This window comes from Punctularia strigosozonata, assembly GCF_000264995.1.
Source record: "Punctularia strigosozonata HHB-11173 SS5 unplaced genomic scaffold PUNSTscaffold_6, whole genome shotgun sequence".
Taxonomy (NCBI): Eukaryota; Fungi; Basidiomycota; class Agaricomycetes; order Corticiales; family Punctulariaceae; genus Punctularia; species Punctularia strigosozonata.
Window position 1 is genome coordinate 399,878 of NW_006767438.1, and position 20,496 is coordinate 420,373.

Below are 20,496 nucleotides of genomic sequence, written 5' to 3' on the forward strand. Positions count from 1 at the left end.
GCCGGTTCGAGCGAAAGAGGATGAGAGCGGGCGGGAGAAGTAAAGACGACGAACTTTGATGGCTATCGGACCTTCCTCGAAATCCCGTAAGTACCAGCGTGGGAGATGCAACGCTATCCATCGCCTTCCGACGGCATGGTAAACGACGCCTGATGCTGTGCCCGCTTTGGGGCGCTGCTCTATGCTTTCTTCATTTGTTATTTCTCTGGTGTTTCCCATCAGGTTCTCTTCCTTTCACTGGGCTTTCAGTACCATCGATACCCTCTCAGCGCTGCATTCATTCACCGGCCCATTCGTATGTATCATAAGCATCACTTATCTTCTATTTATGCCTGTATCATGTTTGTTAGACTCGTCTCGGTGACATCACGCACGAACTATAAGGACACGGCTGTTATCCAAAGTTACATACACGGTACTTTACATGCTGCTCGACATCTACCTTACGTTGTCGATTACCATAATGCAAGGGTATGAATGGGCCAAGTACGCGCCAGCGCAATATAGTGAAGGGTATCGTAAGCACATTCCGATACGACAATCAAACAGGTCCAGCTGAAAGCAACTGGCTGCAGGCCCGTGATCATCAAATGACATCGCGCGCCTTCAAAGGTGGATGAGACATCATATCGACAGAACTGAGGCTCATCCTATCGCGTTCCTTCTCCTCCGCGGTGACCATACGCTCGAGATCATCGCCGCCGGTCGGGCGCTGGACGAAGAAGGGCGTGATGCCCACCTTTCCCAGCGGATCGTCGAGGTCGACCTTCTGGCGCTTGGTGCTCAGGTCAGGCAGTGCCGCCATCTCGGGAAGCTTGCGCCGCAAGACCAGGATCAGGATCGCGTCCACGGCCCCTAACGTGTGAGAAGGGGAGTTAGCGAGGTGATTGGAGGGAGCTCGGGGCGATGCTTGGGCGACGACGAAACGACGCGAGTGATAAGGGCGGAGGGATCTTCGGAGAGGTATGATAATGAAATCAAAAGGGGGATGCGCCCAGCGCTGCGCTCAGGCGCATGTATGGTCCACCAAGACCATCGCTGCTCCGGCCTCTTCGGTCATCTAGATCACGCAGAGGATCGGGCATTGGTGCCGTCCGTTCGGAAGCGACCAGCCAACGCGCCGGGTCGATGGACCACGGCGGAGCAGCGGACCAGACGAGATGACAGATGAATCACTCACCCGTCAAGTTGAAGATCATATCAGCCAGCACCGTCGCCCAAAGCGGCACGTCCTTGCCCGCAAACTCTGTGAAGCGAGCGAGCGCGATAGGGACGAGCAAGATACCGTATGCAACCTGGTGATGGATGTCAGTTCGTGCATCAACAACAGCGCCCATATACGTTAACTTTACTCACCGGGAACCTATTGAAGAAGACCAGATCGTCAGATCGAATATAGCGGGCCATGCAAGGCTATAAATACGCACAGAACAGCGAACAGAGCGACTTTTTGCATGAGCGAATCGATGAGGTCGCGGCTGATGGCGAGCTGCCACGCGTCTTCCTTGGACACCCAGCGCAAGCGCCATTTTCCGTTGCTCTGCGCCAGATTGCCGCGCACGCGCAGGAGTACCGCCATGTAGAGGATGAACGACAGTCCCGCGGAGAGGAATTCCTGTCCAAATGTGATCGGAATCGGAGATAGGCAATAGAACAAGACGGAGATCGTACGATGAAGTACTCGAGCATGAAGCGCTCGACCGGGTATTCATCTGTGATCCAACACCTAACGCATTCTGTGTCAGCTGGAAGCGGACGAAGTTGCGTTTTAATACATACCACAGACCAGATACACCGAAGTAAGGACCATTGGATTTGCGCTGTATGGCCACGCGACCGATGAGAGGAACAAATGCGACGGCAGTCCATCCTCCGATGAGTAGGAGCCATTTTCCAAGTCTAGTGCAGGTATCTCGCAAGAACAGGCGATCGAAAGAGTATGCTGCCGTGAGGAAAGACCTAGGATGAATCACGGGTGTCAAATATATGCACAGATCGACATCGAGCTGAACAGTCATACCATACGGCAATTCCAACGTTCCCCGTGTTCTTTAATGCACCTGAGAGTCCTTCTGTCAACCCGGGGTATAACCATGTGTGGACTAAGTCCTAACCTTGAGCGCTGCAAAACGTGCTGTTGTCGGCATACCCTTGGAGCACCCAACGAAGGTTCATGAGTGAACCAACCGCCTGGAGCACGGTCGCTGCCATAAGTGACGATAGTATAGGAGCGACATGACTCCTGGGCCCTTTCGGGCGGTGAAGCAAAACCTAATTGATCGTCAGCATTTGCATAAGACCACACAGTGCGTAACACAAACCGGGGTCATCATAACGGCCATGATCAGCGTCACGAGGAGTGAAAGCGCGCTGGAAACCACGATGGCCTTGTGTCGAACAAGGTCAGATGAACGGACCAACGTATCGAACTTGGGCACTCACCAAGACACCTGCCTCATCAGACCCAGAGTAGAGCTGAACAGAGCTTCCCAGCATCGAAGCAGTATCCCCGTATACACCCATGACGCGGTGTATTGGTCGGCCGGCGACGCAGTCCCAGAAGACGGATCAACAAGGCGTTCTAGCGCGAAGTTTCGTAAAGTAGGGCCTGCCCAGGGAAAGGAGCGTCCAGCTCAAGGAGGAATATATAGCTTCGCGCTCGAGGCCACAATGAAGGGAAGCATCAACATTGTTCTGGGTCGACGCAGCAATAAGCTTGGGAGACTTGATGAAAGTTATTCGTAACTGGGCGGGGTTACTGGGGGAAAGAATCTACGATCTGTGGGGACCCCTGGTCTCACTGGGGCAGTAATGTTTTCCCACGATAACTGACGCTTGACGCTCACTTCGCCAGTGGCATACCTACGCAGCCCTAGCTACAGCTCCAGATCCAAGGTTTTTTAGGATTGGTATGAGCTGCTTTCATCTCCGGATCGCCCGTGTAGTATGTTGTGCGAGCGGCAATGATCGTGAGTCACTTCTTATCTTGCGCCGGAGGACTGTTGAACAAGATCTCTTTTTTCAGGGGTCGCATAGGTTTGCCTCTCGCGGTAATTCACCGCGATGATACCGGTGCCTGGTATACTTGTACAATCTCCAATCTGGGTTCTACTTTCTCGGCCATGGATCAAGCAGTGTAGAACCGGAGGCGAGTTCGTTTATCTTGCGTCTCTTTCTAGCATTTTTGTCGACATACTTATTGCTGTCGTGTACACGACGGGCATGTCATACCTGCGCAGCGGTGCTCCTGCATCAGTACGGGTTCCGAATCAAGTTCTTGTCTACACACACCTCTGATCGGATCTTGTGCCTCCGTACTGCACTCGTGCAACGACCGTCATGGGTCGTAGTCCCGTCTATGTGAACACTGATAAATCCGCGACGCGCTTGATATTTCCGTTTTCTGAGCCGCACCATCGACTCTCGGGTGGGCGGATTTGTCTACTTGCAGTTCCACGACGATGATTACTATTGTGATGGCGGGAGACAACAATCCGGCAACTCCCGTCCGTCCAAATAGGGAGAGGCTGCTGCCCGCGAGCTGTCCTCGCCCTTGGACCAGAACCACGTCCCTGCATTGCTGTGGAATGTTCACTTGAACTCGCCCGACTCCACGGCGTTCAAACTTCAGGTTGCTCTTTGCTAGCGCATGCGCGTGTCTCGGAATTGTCATCCACCCAGCGCGGTACGAGTAGTAGTATGAGTATACTACTGAACTCGTTGACGTCCGAAGTTGATGAATTCCCGCCTCGTTGATTTACGAAGGTGAAGATGTTCTTGTCATCGCCGCACCCTACAGGCTGGAAGTCCTGCGTCTACAATGCTGGAAGTTACGTCTTTCCGAACCGCACACGCCCCTCGGCAAGTTCTCCTTCTATCTACCACATTAACAGGTCGATATCGAAGAAGGCTCGTAAACGTATGCTGAAAGCGGTCTAGCAGGTGAGCCGCGCCAAAACTACGTCTTGATATATTGCTAACAGAAGATGGGCTTTATCCTGGGCATCTAGGAAGTCTACGAGGGAAGCTTTCTCAGACTCGTACGGGTCAGCTGGCCCTTCTAGCGACCGCTTGGCGCCACCCACGACCGAAGTCGGCCTGTTCCATCGGGTAGGAACGGTACTGGCATGAACCGGCACCAGGCATCGGGCGTGTTTCTATTTCACTGAGACAATGTCCTGCATCAAGACATCTACGAGCAGCAACCGATTCTTCTTCTGTTATTTCCCTCGCTTCTTCAGGTTCCGCGGTTCCGGAACGCGCAGGAGAGGAAGCAACTTCTCGACCCGGACCTAACTTGGACCTTTGGTATAACATACATCCGAGACGCCATCCGGAAGCAAAGCCGATAATGGCGAGCCTTCTCTACCACAGGCGGCCGTTCGCGACGGCCAAGACAAGACGCGAGCACGAAGTTCAAGGTTCGTTCATCAGGCGACCACATATGGACTTCCGTTCCAAATTCCTGCGTCCTTACCGACAAAGGATTAATGTGGCGCTCAACTCCATGCACCACGCTCTGCAGGGTCGCCGTGCAGACCGTGGTCAGTTTATCTGCCTGTTGAAGCCATCGTAGTAAAACCTACCTTCGCGACGTGGCCCACTCGTTTTCCGATAATTCAACCTCATCCGTTCAGCGAGAGCGAGCGCCACGGAGCATTTCGGAGGTTGTGCGCACCACTGCTGGAACCGCCGGTTCGTAGAGATGACGCAGTTTGACAAGATCATGACGGTGACCGCTATGTAGCAGCAGGGCCGTCCTTCACATAGAATCATACCACACCACAGCAGGTGATGGTCGCGTTCGTAATGTAGCCATTGCAAGGACCAGCGTTCATCTTGCATCGATCCCGCCCCGCGGACTAGAGCGAATGCACGAGACCCGGATTGGCGTAGTCGCCGGATTCACATGCCTGAGACGGAGCCCCGCCCTGCCCCTCCCGCCGTGATTACCTTGAAGATAGTCTGTACGTACGCTGCGGCTTTCTTCGACTCGGATGCACGGTCCCGTGACGTAGACCGTGCTGCGGAAGGCCAGGTACCTCGCCGTGGGCATCGAATTTGAGTCGTGTATAGACCTGAAGACGGTATGCCTACCGCCGGGGACGATCGGTGTACAGGACAAGGTTTCGAGATGAGATGGGGCGTGGTAAAGCAAATATGTCGTCGGCGACCGATCGTTCGGCGATGATTGATACCAATAGCAACCTCGTATGTCACAGGGAGAGCAGAGCGCCAATTACGTGGGTTAGCTGTAATGGTATCGCCCTCGCCCAGCCCCACAAACTCAACTCACCGCCCCGAGCATCACCAATGCGTTCATCCTCGCGGGTGGATCGAGACGAGAAGAGGCGCGAGGCTGCTTGGTCATACATATCCACTCGGACGAAAATGAGCTATACGCGATCGGCCACACAGCGGGGCGATCTGATCCCTATCTCCTGGAGCATGGAGCGTTCATATCGGCTTCCAGGACCCACCGTGTGTATTGACGTGCGGTGCGGCAACCGGTTGTTCCGCTATTGGGACCGCGCCGGGAATATACCTACCTACCTACCAACGCTATCAGCGTTTATCGTCGCATTGGTGTCGCTGCAAGCGTCGATCTCCTCCGGCGTCATGCCGGGTGGCGTTCGACCGTATGCCCTTGAATAGACGGTAGACGTGCGAGGCCTGAAACGCATGGACGGATGGTCCGGGAGGAGTGTAATGCAGGGGCGTCGTACATAGCGGTGAGCTCGATTCGCGAGTGGTAATAATATTGCAGATGGTTCGAGACAGCTCGTTCGCGGGAAATTGAATGCCGGAGCACGAGGGGTCCAAGGACGCCGCTTACAGATGGGTCGCTGTAAGGCGCTGGTCGGATCAATAATCTGCATGCCATCGAGTAGTGAGATATTGCACCCGGGACGCATGAGTGTCGGGAAGAGATATCGCCATTAAGCAAGTCGACGAGTGTCTGTAGTTAGGCCGATCTGCCTGCCGCCGAATGTCAAAGTACCGCGCGATGTTCGATGTTCGTGAGGCATGCTTGCTATTGCTCCCTGGGGAATCGGCGGATCTCCATGAGCCGACGCAGGACACCTCCGATCCGAACAACACGCTCCCAATCTGCGCCCGGTAGATTATCGACAGACACGAGGACATTGATTGGCACGGTCGGACAGGTGGTTGCGCTTGACACGAAGCAATATTTTGAGTTGTATAGGTGTACCTATTCGAAATTGCTGCGATTGAGGCGACCTCTCCGCTACAAGGCCTGAAACCATGGCAATGTTCTCGTTCGAGAAGCGGCAGCAAAGTATACGCGAATGAGCCTGAAGCCTGGATGCCCCGGAGCGGGCCGCCCATAGTCCGGGTTTCGGGCAACATATGATCGAGTCCGAAAGGATGGCGCACGCTACTACCGCATGCCGGTCCGGGGGTATGGTCTAACGAAGGCTTTCATTATAACGGCACGTTTTGACGATGAATTGCCAGCGACTCGAGGACGGCTGGACGTCCTGAGGTAGCAATCTGATCTGCGGCGGCGGAACACAGGAATAGAGTGTATCTGCAGCACAGGCGAGGTGGGGTGGAACTTTTACCATGCACTGCATTTTTTTGCGGGGCTCCCCGCGGACATCTTTGGCTACTGCCGAGAACTTTTACCACCTGCAGATACACTCTAATGATAGCAAAATGAAACGCCTGCCTTCGAGTCGAACGATCCAGCTGGTCATGTGTCATGAGGTCATCAAATTCAATGCTGTTTTCTGGCACCTTGGTTTTGTCTCTCCTTCTTGATGTTTAGCGACCACGATCTTGTACGTGTAACATATGCACGCATGAGAGAATGTTCGGCGGCGGACAGATGTTAGATATCCAAGAAAGCCTCGTGCCCCGCGCTGATCGTCTCCGGAAGCCACCGTTCTCAACAACGTGCTGAACATTCCAGCTCATCGAACGCCACGACCCCTATCGTTCGATATACGGCCGATATCGATCTGGACAGCCGAAATATCGGGCGAGGGCAGGATCTGGCAAGATGAGGGGAGCCAAGCCAGGCGACCTGCAGAGGAACGTTTAATTTGCACCGCTTTCGACGTTATATCAGAGAAAGGCGGACAAGAAAGGATAGATTTGTTCGGGAAGCGCGCGCGCCATCCGCGCCTCCCCAACCCTTCTCTCACATTTGCAGTTGTGTGCCGATTCCAGTCCCGGACAAAGGGCTTGTGAGCGCCAGGGCCCCCACCCCGCTACGCCTTCCATGCCGGCACGCCGCCGGGGATGCGAATCATGGAACAATCGTTGAGCACGACGTACACGTCCAGGGAACCCGGTTACCTACCCGTCCGCCCTGATGCCCTGCCCAAGAACACCAGAGGAAGCGGTCCAGTTGAGCGAAAAATAGGGCTTCGGGAGGCCAATCAACGCCGCCGAGTCGCAGGAACGCTGCGTGTATTGTGTTCCATCAGCGACGCTCCCGTCCACGCAGCATAATTATGCTGGAACGCGGGCTTGGGGGGCTGGGGAGGTGGAACGGGTACGGTCGGTGGACCGGGTGATGGCACCTGCCACGTAAACTCCGGATCGAAACTCAACGCCAGGCTCGACTCAAGTCCTCCCTCCGGCCCAATTAGGCACAAGTGCCGACCGCACCGCGACGCACGCCAGCGACGCCAGAAGCTCATGGTTAATTAACGTCGTGTTCCTTATACCCTCCTCCCCAGTCTCCCCGAGCCCCATCCCGCGTCCCCGGCTTTCTCTTTCGTTTCTCGGTCTTGTCCTCTCGGTCACCGTAGCACGACCCCGGCATGAAGCAACAAAGACCCAAAAGCAAGGGCAAACACAGCCCGGCCGACCACGACCCGCTCACGCAGGCCCTGCAGCCTCCGCCGGACGAGACCGAGCCACAGCGGCTGCTGCGGTTGCAGCACGAGGCTGCCGCCGCCGCGCGCTCCGCCCAGATCGACTCCGAGCTCGACCGACAACGCACCGCTGAGAAGAAGCGGGGCAAACCCGTCAAGCTCCTCCTGCTCGGTGCGTCAACGTCTTTCCAAAGTCTCCGTGTGGCGGTGCTGGACGCGATATGAACTCGTTCGGTAATGTCGCGCAGGTCAGAGCGAGAGCGGCAAGTCGACCACACTCAAGAGTGAGCACGCCCGCTGCGGATCCTTGCACACAACGCGATACCATTACTGAGCGCATCGACAGACTTCCAGCTCAAAAACTCGCCCAAGGTACATCCGCGCCCACCTACTTCCACCTCGGACTTGTTCACCGACGCCCCTATGCTAGGTATTTCGTGCGGACCGCGCCGCTTGGCGTGCTGTCATTCAGCTCAACATTGTCCGCTCTGTCCGATTCGTTCTTGACACGCTCAGCGCTCCCTCGTCGTCACCGCAATTAACGCCCCACCAACGTCATCTCTGCTCGCGTCTTTCCTCTCCGCTCCAACACGTGGAAACCCTCCTCGTTCGAAAGCTGTCTGTAGACGCCTCTCTCTCCGAACCCGCCCTACTTGGCGCAGCAGCTACGTCGGTCGGCCGCCCCGACGGTCGACTCGTCCCGTTACAAAGTAAACACCCCCGTGATATCTGTGTCAACGTCAACGCCCGTTCCGGCTGGCACGGAGCCTTTGTTCCCAGCACTCACGACCATCACCATGACCGTTGGGAGAGCAACACCAGCACTGTCAACGACGGCGGCAGTCGCCGCGCAAGCATTGTCTCCTCTGCCTCGATCCCCGCTTCATCTGAAATAACGCGAGACGATACGGACCCAGATGGTCCTGCTGCGGTTCTTCATGCGTGCGCGGAGGACATGTCACGGCTGTACCGCGATCCGGTGATTCGCAGTGTACTACGCGAAAAGCAGGTCCAACTGGAAGACATGGGCGGTTTGTGAGTACCCTGTACAGCCCTGTGTTGCGCATGTGCGATCGATAAAGTGACGCTTGACTGATGAACGTATCTTCTTCTGACGTTGGCAGCTTTCTCGATTGCGTAGAGCGCGTCACGGCGCCCGACTATATTCCGACGGATGGTACGCGGTGTCTGTCATTGGTGTCTATCGCGTACTGATACGCTCGCTTGTATCGTGGCGGCATACTCAGATGACATCCTGCGCGCACGTATCAAGACGCTTGGCGTGTCCGAATACCGCTTCACGCTCGGCACGAACGGCAGCGTCGGCCGAGATTGGAGGGTGTACGACGTAGGCGGACATCGATCACTGGTGAGTTCACCTCGCGCACCCTTCCGCTCTCCCGTTCCGTCGGATATCGGGACGACGCGCCCTTTCCGCCATGCCTCGTTTATGAAGTTTCGTTTTATCTGATACACGAGTATGGACTAACTGAGCTGACGATCGACAGCGAGGTATGCACTCTCGATAAACTCTATTGCGTCAACGTGCCCTCCTGACGTGCGATTTCGGTAACTCCGCGCGTTGCTCGTGTGTGTAGCGGCGTGGGTACCGTTCTTTGACGATATGAAGTGAGTGCACGAATTCGGTTATAATTGCCTCGCGGTGGCTTTTGGGGACGTGGGCGGTGTGGTAACCACCTCCTTCCCTTTCATTCGTTCCTTCCCTACATTGATCCCCTTCATCTCCGAAATTAATATTGGGTCCCACCGCCACAAGCAGCGCCTATGGCTTCGTCACCCTCCCTCGCGCCTTCTGTTTCTATGGTTTTGGAGCTCGGATGATCGCCCCGGGATCTGTTTATGGATTTGAATCTGACATCTCCCATTTTTGGTGCTTCTGTTGGCAGCGCGATCATCTTTCTTGCTCCTATGAGCGCGTTCGATCAGGTGCTCGAGGAGGATCACAGTGTCAACCGTATAGTGCGTTGCCCTCTCTCATCGCGACACGCGTTTTCTGATCGCGCCCGTTTCCTTCTTTTGCAGGAAGACTCGGTGCTCCTCTGGAAGTCGATCGTGACCAATCCGCTGCTGGCGCATACCAACCTGGTCCTGTTCCTGAACAAGTCGGACATCCTCCGCGCGAAGCTCGCGGCGGGGATCAGGTTCGCGGATTACGTCGTCTCGTACGGCGGGCGGCCGAACGATTTCGAGAGCGTGTCAAAATGTGAGCACCCCGGTCATCGTTTTCGATACATATATCACAAACCTTGTCTTCCTTACGGTGCTTTGCGCACGGTCCTTTTTCTCGAACTGACGTCATGAGCCCTGGATTGACTTGCGCCCCTTTTGCCCACTTCGCCGTCCCTAGATTTGAGGCGAAAATTCCATACGTTGCACAAGGAAAACTCGCCGGAGACGAGGCCGTTTTATTGCCATACGACTTGTGTCACCGTAGGTGTTGTTGATTTTCTCCTTGCTGATCATTATGCTGAAAGGGGCCTAGGATACGAAATCGACGTTTGTGATACTCGAAAACGTGCAAGACACCGTCATTCGGGATAATCTGAAGAGGAGCTATCTCATGGATTAGGCCTAGTAATCTCTCGTCAGTGGAGCGGTGGCGGGCTGGCGCGTTGCCAACCTTTTCCCAGAACGTCAGCGCCTCAGTACCCTCGTTTGTTGTTGTTCGATCGGTCATCTCGGACGTTCCCTCGTCATCGATTCTTCTCGTCGTCGGCATCCACAAGAGTGTTTGTATATTGCCATGTCGTCTGATTATCCCCCTTTGTCCTGTCATAGATGAAACGTCGCGTCATTTATACCTCTCCTCAATCGTGTCCACATTCCCCATATCTCATGCATCTTCTTTCGCGTTGCCGTTACATCTCCCATCCGTCATATGTCGCACATCTCTTGTTGTCGTGTTTTGGTTCACTTTTCTCCCGCTCCCGGTCAACCCTTGCGAATCCGGCTAGATAGAAGAAACATCTGATCAATATGCACAAAACTGTATTTGGTACGGGGTCGCGAGGCGTCCGCGGAATGCGTGCACATTGGAACGCCTTTTGTCTCGCACATTTGGAATTTAAGCGTGAGTGTAGTAGATCTTTACATGTACGGCTCGTTCACACACCGCGTCAGCGTATGGTAGGTCGCCGGTTTCCCATGTTCATTCTGTCTGTCATGCTGTCCTGGGTGTGATTCTAGTCCTGGAGCGGGGCCCGGATCTCAACAGTGCATGTAAGTAAGGCCGCAGCTGGGGTTTGTACGGCGCAACGGGGCGACGTCAGCTTGGAGCGATCGTACGCTAGGGCTCTCAGCAGATGTCACGACACGGTCGTCGGGAATCCAGGGACGAGAAGAACCACCTAGCCCGCTCAGGTCATTGATAGATGGAGTTAGAGCGAAACATGCAGGAGAGACCCCCCCTGCGTGCTGGCACGGCGTCGGCGATACGGAGGGTACAGGGCGAGAACCGGTGCTTCCGTTTCGAGAGCTCGTATGTAACGAGGGAGTCCGATCTGCAAATGCTCGGGTTTCTGCAGATCGCGGCGCGTCGAACCGGTTAACGTTAGCGGGGGAAGATCAGAACGATGCCGTCATTTTTGGTCAATTCCAGTCAGGGCGATATGAGCCTTCGGTTGCCATGCCTCGTTTCGGGGGTGTTTAAGTTGGCCAGGGTATCAGGCCGCATCGTATGTATTAGTAGTAGCCGGTTGCGTCGTTGACTAAGACCGGGGACGTGTTGCATGAAACCCGCATCCGGAGATATGTCGGACGGCCGGATCCGCTGCTCTGCAGCTGTACAGGGGATGAATTGCGGTGTGGAACGGCAACGGTGCAAGGACGAGCAAGGGCATATGGCTTTTTGTTTCTGCGTTTCCGGCGTGGGCGATATTATCCGCTGCTTTGAGTGTGAGAAATGGGACGGACACCTGGAGGGCCGGGACCTGTGGCGTAACTAGCAAGAACCAAGCGTGCGAAATCCACAGCCGACGGCAACACCGGTACCGAGCGCTTGGCCCGCTGGTTTGTACGATGACCATTTCGTCTCCCCCACGAGCCACAGCAGAGGTGTTATCCAGCAACGAAACGACTGTCGTTGGTCGAATGTTCCGGACAATGCATGGATTGCTCATGGCCCCTTGGCCGTGAGGAAGATGACGAGCGCATTGCACGACGCACGTGCTAGATAATGGGGGCCGTCCGCGCTAGTCCTCAGGCGAGAAGATGCACGCGATCTGCAAGCACTGGCTGCGGCGCTCTTGGTGTTGCACTTACGCCGAGCCTAACGTCGAACGAACTCTGTCCATGATATTCCATTCGCCGCGAACCCCGGGTTATGCACCGCAATGCATACTGGCCATGTACAAGATACCGCGCGCGTATCGCAAGCCGCGACATCGGCAAGTAGGGCCATGACGTCTCCCGCGAGCTCACTGAGACGCCTCCTCGCCGTCATATCTGCGGCCATAGACGACGTCGAGGCGCAGTACACCAGCGCGAACGTTACATTCCCCTCTTTGGACGCGCCGTTCGATCCGTCTAGTCCAGCAGAGGAGCGGAGCACTGAGCCGGATGTCGCTCGGAGCCTGTCTCTCATTGTTTCTGCAGCGGCCCAGCTTGCGGCAGCGTGCAAGGTACCGGCCATAGCTATCATGGAGCACGCTCTCGCGGTTAGTCGCTCGTTCTTCAGACGAGATGGCGCACCGGCTGAAAGGGCGGTGTGCCTTCCAGTACCACCTCCCGTCGGTCTTGCAGACGGTGCTTGTGGGCAACGTAGCCGAACTCCTGCGAGAAGCAGGACCGGAGGTACGCCATTATCACAATTCGCCATGCTTCGAGCCAACTTACCTATGAACTCCTCATATCATAGGGCCTATCCTCTTCTCATATGTCCAAGAAAAATGGGATAGACTCCGACAAGCTGTGTAGGTTTCATATCTGCACAACGCAGCCGCCATTTAGCTGAGGGCTTCAATGAACAGCTAGGTGCCTCCGCCTGCTAGCGACGCACCACATCTTCCGCGAAATCCAACCGGACGTCTGGACGCACAATAGGCTATCGTCCATGCTCGACACGGGAAAGTCGTCCACCGAGCTGTTCTCGCAGTCAGTCCTGCACCCGATATAGAGCCGTTTTCAAGGTTCCTCATGTGATCATGCGCTCTAACAGGGACCGCGCCCTCAAATACCAAGGCACCGGCGGCCTCGCCGCCTTCGTCGAGCACGCGTACGAGCCTCCCCGCCCCATGGCTCTTTCATGCGCGCTAACACTCCAACCGAGCAGCACCGACGAGTTCTTCCGCGTCTCCATCGTTCTCCCCGAACACCTCACCGCATCGGTCCCCACCACAACCGCCTACCCAACCGCTTTCAACCGCGCGTTCGACACCCCGCTCGACCTCTTCTCGTGGTACGCCCTCCCGGCGCACTCGCTCCGTCGGGCCCGGTTCGACGTCGCCATGACCGGCCTCAGCCGGCTCGACCACGGCGACTCGATCCTGCGCGGGTTTCCCTGGGAGTCGCTCGGCGAGGGCGCGAAGGTGGTCGACGTCGGCGCCGGCGCGGGCAGCCTCAGTCTCGCGGTCGCGAAGGCCCATCCTAGCTTGCGGCTCGTGGTGCAGGACTTGCCAAACGTGATCGAGGGCTCCGCGAAGCAGGTGCGTCGACTCGCATTTCATTTCTTGCTAGTCCGGTGCTACAACGTGCTCCATACAGTTTTGGGGCGACCGCATGCCAGAATCGCTCTCTTCCGGTCAGGTCGTCCTCCAAGGTAAAAATACCTGCCACTCCGCGTCCTCCCCTCTCGCCTTACCTCGCTCACGTCCGCTGCCACCTCGTCCACACAGGCCACGACTTCTTCGCCCCTCAATCCGCGCAAAACACGGACGCCTCCCTCTTCGTCCTCCGCATGGTCCTGCACGACTGGCCCGCCTCCAAAGCCACCGCCATCCTCCGGCACCTCCGCGCCGCGTCAACACCGCACCGCACCAAGCTGCTCGTGGTGGAGAACATGCCCCGGTACGCGTGCAGGGGTTCCACCGCGGGCACCGGCGAAGACGGGGAAGATCAAGGCGCCGCCGTACCGGAGCCCCTGTTGGGCAACGGCGGGTACGCGGCGGCGATGGCGTACTTGATGGACCTCCAGGTACGTTCTACAGACATCTCGAGCGCGCGACGCGCACCCCTCACGTTTCCGCCCACGGCTAGATGATGCTCATAGACGGACACGAACGCACCATCGGCGATTTCCGGCGGATCACCGCCGACTCGGGGTGGAAGATCGTCCGCGTCTACAGTCCGTCAGGTCAGTCAGTAAATCTGTCGCGAACTACAGCGCGCTTAAACTCACCGCACGACACAACGCAGGTTCGAACTTCAAGCACATACTTGCGGAGGCGATTTGATCGACTGCATTCACTTACGAGTATTAGTAACAACATCCCGAATGTACAATTGTAGCAGCATCTTATCTCCATCGGACGATTCATAGCACTCGAAACGTGCTGAATGCAAAGGCATAAAAATTCGTATTGGATCGCTACCGTCTGTCTATAAACGACTCCCCTCTACAACGCGAACGCCGCACGACGCGACGCGACGTCACCTACCCTTTACCACCTATATTGTCTCATTAACTATATCTACAATTGCGCGAGCGGTAGTCCCGGATTGAAACACAGAAAGCATCAGAAAAGCACACAACGACACACGACGACGACATGAGTACGAGTCCCCCTCTATCCGAGGAGACCCGCCTCGCCGTCGGAAAGCGCGCTGGACGAGTAGTTGCCCATCTCGCTGTACCGCGCGATGCGCAGCCGTTGGGCGGGCGGGATAGTCTTCTCGTCGAGGCCGTGTGGGTGGCCGCCGTGGAGGATGCCGACGCGCTTCATCGAGAGCAACTGCAAAGAAAGAGAGGAGATGAGCCTCCAGGAATCACCGCACATATCGGGGGCGCAGCGAAAACTCACGTTATGCGCCGCGTTCGAATGGTCGTACACGCCGCCGAAGAACGCCGTGGTGGCATCCTTGCCGATGTACTTGACGATGAGGTGCCGTCCACCGGGGTGCTCGTCCATGAAATCGCTGAGGTCGTGGATGAAGCCGGCGATGAGAATGAGCGGCCGCTTCGCCGCTTGGTCCTGGAAACTTTCCCAGCTGATCACAGGCAGATCGGTTTCCGGCGCCGCCCACGTAATCGTCTCCTGCACCTCGCGCAGGCGCTTGAGCTGCATCGTCAGCTGCCCCTTGCGCACTTCGTTGTCCGGGAACTGCTTGAGGTGGCTCGCGAGCCCGAGCTTGTGGCAGACCCAGATGAACCACTTCGTGGGGTCGTACTGGTACCACTTGATCGCGTTCCGGTAGTCCATCGGGAACTGGTGGTGGAAGTTGTGGTAGCCCTCGCCGATGGTGACGAACGCGGTAATCATGTGGTCCCGCGGGGTATGCTTGTCGTCGAACGGCGTCTCGCCGAGCCAGTGAGCGAGCGAGTTGACGCAGAAGGTGCTGTGGTGGACGAAGAGCAGCCGTGCGGCGCCCGCGAAGAAGTAGCCGCCGATGAAGTCGCCCCAGAGCAGGCCGGGGATGATCGTCGGAACGAGGAAACCCATGACGATGATCAGCTTCACGTAGTGCTTGTGCTGCCATCGCACGACGGGGTTCTTGCTCAGATCGGAAATGTCGGCGACGCCGGGCTTGCGCCGCGGCTTGATGAGCATCCAGCCGATATGCGACCAGAAGAAGCCGCGGTGGGCGTTGTACGGGTCAAGATCGGTGTCGGTGTAGCGGTGGTGCGCGCGATGGCCGCGCGACCACCATTTGATGGAACCCTCGACTGCACCGGAACCCGCAAGCGCAAGCGCGTACTGGAGGGGAAGGGACGCGTTGTAAGAGCGATGGGCCCATAGGCGGTGGTAACCCGCGGTGATGCCGAGTCCAGTGACGAAGTAATAGAGCACCGCGAAGATGGCTGTCTTCGTCTGGAGGGGGACGTACAGGGCACCGTATATGGTCATCGCCGGCACGAGGGTGAGGACGAGGACCGAAATCCACTCGAGCTCCTTGTACCAGTTGGCCCAGGTGACGGGAGGGAGTGGCTTCTGGTTCCTGCAAAGAAACATTATCATCTGCCTTCGATCCAAAGCACGTCAAGGTCGCGTACCTCAGAGTGTATGCCACGTAGTTGTCGGGAATGTTGATGTCGGCCGGAGTATCGGTAGGCACGACCGGCTTCGGAAACTCCTTCGAGTCCTGAGCCTTGTCCACAGGGAGAGGCGTGATCCGCGCCGCTGGGGCGGGTGCTGAAGCCGCGGTAGACATCCCAGTCGTATGCGCTCGGCGCTAGACACGAGTGCTTGAGGGGGGTCGGGGAGGAAGGAGGGGAACGGAAAATCCAACGAGCAACGGGAGGCAGCGGCCGGAAAGTTTATATATTCGAAACGTTGGGGCGGCGACGTAGTGGCGCCCACCACTTCTTTGGGGAACGCGTGTTCTCGCCTCTTCGTTGCCGGCGCCCATGGCTCCAGCCTCTTTCGTGCCTCTGTGTCGTCGCTCCCGGCAGCTTGCCGTTGCGAGATAGTAAGTAGTACGACCGATTCACCTATCGTACTTGGACGGAGGCATGGGATTCTGCAAGTCCCTAACAAGATCATGGCGCTTGCGGCTGAACGCGCCGCATGTGATAAAACGGCTGCCCTAACCCGCCTGGGGACTAAGTATGACATAATTGCTCGCTTCAGCTTCAAGCTTTTGTCTGGCATCTGCATCAAACCCTGCTGCGGGTGGAGACATCGCGTGGAATCACCAGACAAGAAGTGTACTTAACTCTGATCGCAACCGACCACAGATGCGTAGGATCATCCACACCGGCGCAGTGGCGAATGTCAGCAGCCACACCACACTGGGCCAGCCAGCTGCACGCGGCTTCGCTGCCGGTTGCATTCCCACCTCACCCACACCATGCACTCGTGAATGCCTATGCGCATGTGCTATACCGTGTTAGGCCACGGCCCAACGCACATGTATTATCGGTTGCGGTCTGCGCGAGTACAAATACACGTTACTTTTTTCTATCCATGCGTGCACGGTCTCGTTGCGTGGGGGATGGGGGCGCGGGGGGAAAGGAAAAACGATCGAGCGTCTTGTCTTCGGATCCTGGAAAGCATAACGACGATGGGCAGCGACGAACAGCGGGGAAGCGCAGCGAAAGAGGGACAGCATGGAGAAAGCCATTGCGAAGAGAACATTCTGGACGGCGTCGATGAACATGGAGGGCATTATACGCTCGCCGAGCGACGATGGTTATCGTAACAGCGTGAAGGTGAAAGAAAGGTCGAGAGGAGAAATGCCTTTGGGGCTTGAGTGGGTGCAAGAAAGATTCCGTCCGAGCGGGTTGTGAGGTCCATGATAATGATACAGGAAACAATTGCGCTGACAATCTTGCAGAAGAGGAGCTGCGAGCCTGAACGTGCGAATCTTAATGACCAGACAGCATCTCGAGCCTTTCCGCCAGCGCCTGCACGAGCCCGGAGTCGACCCCGTACTCGCGCGCAAGCTGGTCGATGGCCATGCCCTGCACAGGAAGCGGCGGGTAATGCACGTTCTGGGGCGCATTGGGCACGAAGTGCCGCTCCGGGCTAATGTGCACGTAATGGCGCTCGGGGCTGATCTGCGGGTAGCGGCGCTCGGGCACCACACGCGGAAGCGCGCGTGCATAGGCGATCTCCGGCGACTGCGATAGTTGGCGGTAACGGCGTTCGGGGGTCGGAACGGCGTACGGAACTGGCGCGCTCGGAATGCGCTGGCGCGGTTGATGGGCAGGGCTGGAGGAGACGACGTACGAAGCAGAAGGATGGCGGGGCGCAGAGTACGCGGCGATGATAGCGGGATCGGCAGGGACGGGCTTGGTGGACAAATCAGATGATTCGAGCAACTTCTGTGTCGTCGGCCCGCCCACGTTGACAACCTCCTGGAGTTGCTGGGGAGTGAACGCTGTTAAGATAGGTCAGCATCACGACCGAAAAGCGAGCACGATATGCTTACCCTTGCATCGGAGAGCGGTCATGATCAGTTCCGATAGCAACTCGGGGTAGTCGGACATGGGGTTATCTTGGGCACGTTCGTTCAAGATATGAATCGCCGCTGTAACGGGGAGGTTCAGTCTTTACGGTGCGAAAGCGGGGCTCGCTCCTTACTGATAGCGAGCTCATGGAGTTTGTCCCTCAGTGCAGCTGTCCAGAAAACCGCGCTGTCAACATCCGCAGGGAACTTGGCCAGGATGCTAATCAAAGAATGGAAGGGCAGCGATGGCACTTTGAGGAAGTGAGACTAAGAATTGTTCGTAAACGTATCGCTCAGAGTAAAGGAATTTCGACTTACATCTGGCGAACGGATCAGGTGCATTAACGAGGTAAGCTCGCCGTCCGAGATCAACCCGTTTTCAAGAGCTGCGACAATATGCTCATTTGCCAAGCCCTGCAGGGATGGTCGGCACCCGTCGAAATGGCCTTGCCAACCAGGGAACAGCTGCACCTCTAGTCAGTCACCGTACGAGTCGATGTCGCGCAGGGGAGAACTTACCGCCTTCATCAATTCCGACTGGCTGGTCCTCGTCACGGTGACGCCGCGAGCCCGCTTGCCTTTGCCAAGCACCGAGTTCTGGGCGGTCCTCAAGGCAGCCTTGGCGCTTTCTTCGGAGGAAAGCTCCACATATGCATGACTGAGCGTCTTGCCCTTGCGATCAAGCAGCACATGGACGCGCTCAACCTCAGGGTTCTTGAGCCAAGCGCGAATCTGCGGCGGAGTGATGTCCTGCGTTGGCGTGTCAGACTCGGTCTCATCACAAGCGGAGCGATAGATAACTCACCCATGGGACATTATCAATCCGAAGGACTACGCATTCTCCGCCGCGAAGCTGCCTTCCCATCACTGGAGTGGAAGTCATAGCGCCACGGGCAGGGGAAGCGTGGTCATATATACTACCACCATTGCTAACCTTCCTCTCCGATGTCGCGGACTTGTCGAACGCGCTCGGCAGGAGAATGGAATGATTGGCACTCGGGACCCTGCTCCGCGTCCCGCTAGTCGCTCTGCTGCGCGAGGGCGGCGTGGACGTAGCGCTGCTTGGGGTTCCAGATGTGTCGCCAGAGGTGTTGCCCACTTGGAGGTGGAAGTTTTCTACAGCCTCGTTACAAACGGCGCACCGCATGTCCTTCTCTCCGACGATGTTCAGAGCACTGGTCAAACAAGCCGAACAGACTTCATGCCCGCAGGGGTCAAGTATCGCCAGCTTGCGCGTCTCGAGGCCACACACGGCGCACGAGGGCTCATCCAGAGGAGGGGCAGGCAGCTCCTCGTTGCCATGCTGCAAGTCAAGGGTACCAACATCGTAGAAGGTATGAAGACGCGGGTCCAGATGACGGTCCTGGAACTGGGGCTCTATCATGGGAGCGAGGGGGACATGGAACGGATCGGCGTCATTGGAAGTCATAGAGTCGTCGAATCCCATGTCAACGGACTCCAGCTCGAAATAGCGCTCCGGATGATATGATACGGAACTGCCGAAGTCATCTTCATCAATATCGAAAAGGTGCGCAGCAGGAACCTGGGAAACAATCAATGGTATGAACACCATCAATTTAGTGCAGCCTTACTTGAGTGAGATTACGTTTTCTTGGTACTGGGTCTGTGGAAATCCCCTTTTGCTTCAGCCTACTAATGATCGTTGCATTTGGAGGCGGGGTGTTGAGAGTTGAAATGGTGGATAGCGAACGGCGATCGGGAGTTCTCGTTATCATAGCCTGCCTTGCATTGGTGGACTTCGGACGATACGATTCTGGCGTTGACGGAGCTTGAGTCTGAGAAATTGAATGCGACCGGCAGCGTCTCTGCGTCGACATGAACGGAGCAGGCAAGAGCTCTGCGCAGAACGCCATTGAGATATCAATATCGCGTGAAGAGTTTCAAAAATTCCAGACACTCACGGTCTTCGCTGGAGCGACGGCGATGTGTATTGCCTGCATGAGATATTGAGTCTTGTGCGCGCTTGTCATGGAGAATATACCAACCTTCGGTTCTTCCATATTCGTCATCTACAAGTGCGCCAAAAAATGAGACCCAGGACGAGCCAATATCCGCCTGCTGGGCGCATATATGCACATACCTTCGTCGTCGCCGAACTGAGACTCAGCGCTCGCTACTCTAATGCCGTTCTCCGACGCTCGAGTCCGCCAATTCTCGGCTGCATCCGCAATACTCTTGTTCTTCCTGTGTACCGCCAATGGGATTTCGGGCGATACGCTCAATCCCGTACGAACACCAGCGAAGGACTGCGAGTGAATAGGCGTCACGAGTATAGATGCGTTGGAAGACTCCGTCGCAAAGGATCGGTTACCGCCGTCCAGCGCATAATGATACGGGGTTGAGGCCGTGCTCGCGGGCGTTAGCGGCGACCTGAGGATGTTTTCACGCTGATGCGCACTCCGCGAGATCCGCTGCGGTGTTACGGGCGGTCCCTTCGGTTGTCGTGCGGTCTTGGTCGTTAAAGGAGAGTTGGGTGCACTCTGGGGTATATGAAACTGGTTGGGATTGACTTGGGTGAGCGGCATGGTTGGCGGGCAGCGTCTCTAGTGACCGATGGTTG

At 56.5% G+C, this 20,496-nt stretch overlaps 5 protein-coding genes across 5 annotated transcripts; 2 read left to right on the plus strand and 3 right to left on the minus strand.

Moving 5' to 3' along the window:
- Positions 1-586: 586 nt before the first annotated feature.
- On the minus strand, positions 587-2,523 carry PUNSTDRAFT_134015 (uncharacterized protein; the record flags this gene model as incomplete). The annotated part of the gene is made up of 10 exons (XM_007383474.1): positions 587-855; positions 1,181-1,295; positions 1,357-1,363; positions 1,428-1,615; positions 1,672-1,726; positions 1,780-1,959; positions 2,021-2,060; positions 2,115-2,271; positions 2,322-2,387; positions 2,443-2,523. 10 exons carry the CDS (start codon positions 2,521-2,523, stop codon positions 587-589), a joined length of 1,158 nt encoding a protein of 385 aa, XP_007383536.1.
- A 5,273-nt stretch (positions 2,524-7,796) lies between these two features.
- Positions 7,797-10,623, plus strand: PUNSTDRAFT_102347 (G-alpha-domain-containing protein; the record flags this gene model as incomplete). Its single annotated transcript, XM_007383475.1, has 10 exons — positions 7,797-8,051; positions 8,281-8,653; positions 8,753-8,885; positions 8,975-9,027; positions 9,098-9,219; positions 9,445-9,479; positions 9,758-9,830; positions 9,894-10,074; positions 10,219-10,301; positions 10,354-10,623. The coding sequence occupies 10 exons, from the start codon at positions 7,797-7,799 to the stop codon at positions 10,438-10,440; spliced, it is 1,395 nt and encodes a 464-aa protein (XP_007383537.1). The 3' UTR covers positions 10,441-10,623.
- A 2,945-nt stretch (positions 10,624-13,568) lies between these two features.
- Positions 13,569-14,315, plus strand: PUNSTDRAFT_67511 (uncharacterized protein; the record flags this gene model as incomplete). Its single annotated transcript, XM_007383476.1, has 3 exons — positions 13,569-13,626; positions 13,703-14,001; positions 14,064-14,315. Coding segments are annotated over 3 exons (609 nt in total), but the record flags the coding sequence as incomplete, so codon positions are not given.
- Positions 14,316-14,358: 43 nt separating this feature from the next.
- On the minus strand, positions 14,359-16,250 carry PUNSTDRAFT_52308 (delta9-fatty acid desaturase). Its single transcript, XM_007383477.1, has 3 exons — positions 16,018-16,250; positions 14,828-15,962; positions 14,359-14,758 (listed from the first exon to the last, which is right to left on the minus strand). Exons 1-3 carry the CDS (start codon positions 16,173-16,175, stop codon positions 14,594-14,596), a joined length of 1,458 nt encoding a protein of 485 aa, XP_007383539.1. The 5' UTR covers positions 16,176-16,250; the 3' UTR covers positions 14,359-14,593.
- A 720-nt stretch (positions 16,251-16,970) lies between these two features.
- PUNSTDRAFT_143545 (uncharacterized protein) lies at positions 16,971-20,461 on the minus strand (the record flags this gene model as incomplete). The annotated part of the gene is made up of 10 exons (XM_007383478.1): positions 16,971-17,846; positions 17,898-17,996; positions 18,050-18,182; positions 18,234-18,380; positions 18,435-18,665; positions 18,721-19,458; positions 19,508-19,773; positions 19,838-19,870; positions 19,922-19,945; positions 20,017-20,461. 10 exons carry the CDS (start codon positions 20,459-20,461, stop codon positions 17,332-17,334), a joined length of 2,631 nt encoding a protein of 876 aa, XP_007383540.1. The 3' UTR covers positions 16,971-17,331.
- Between the last annotated feature and the right edge of the window lie 35 nt (positions 20,462-20,496).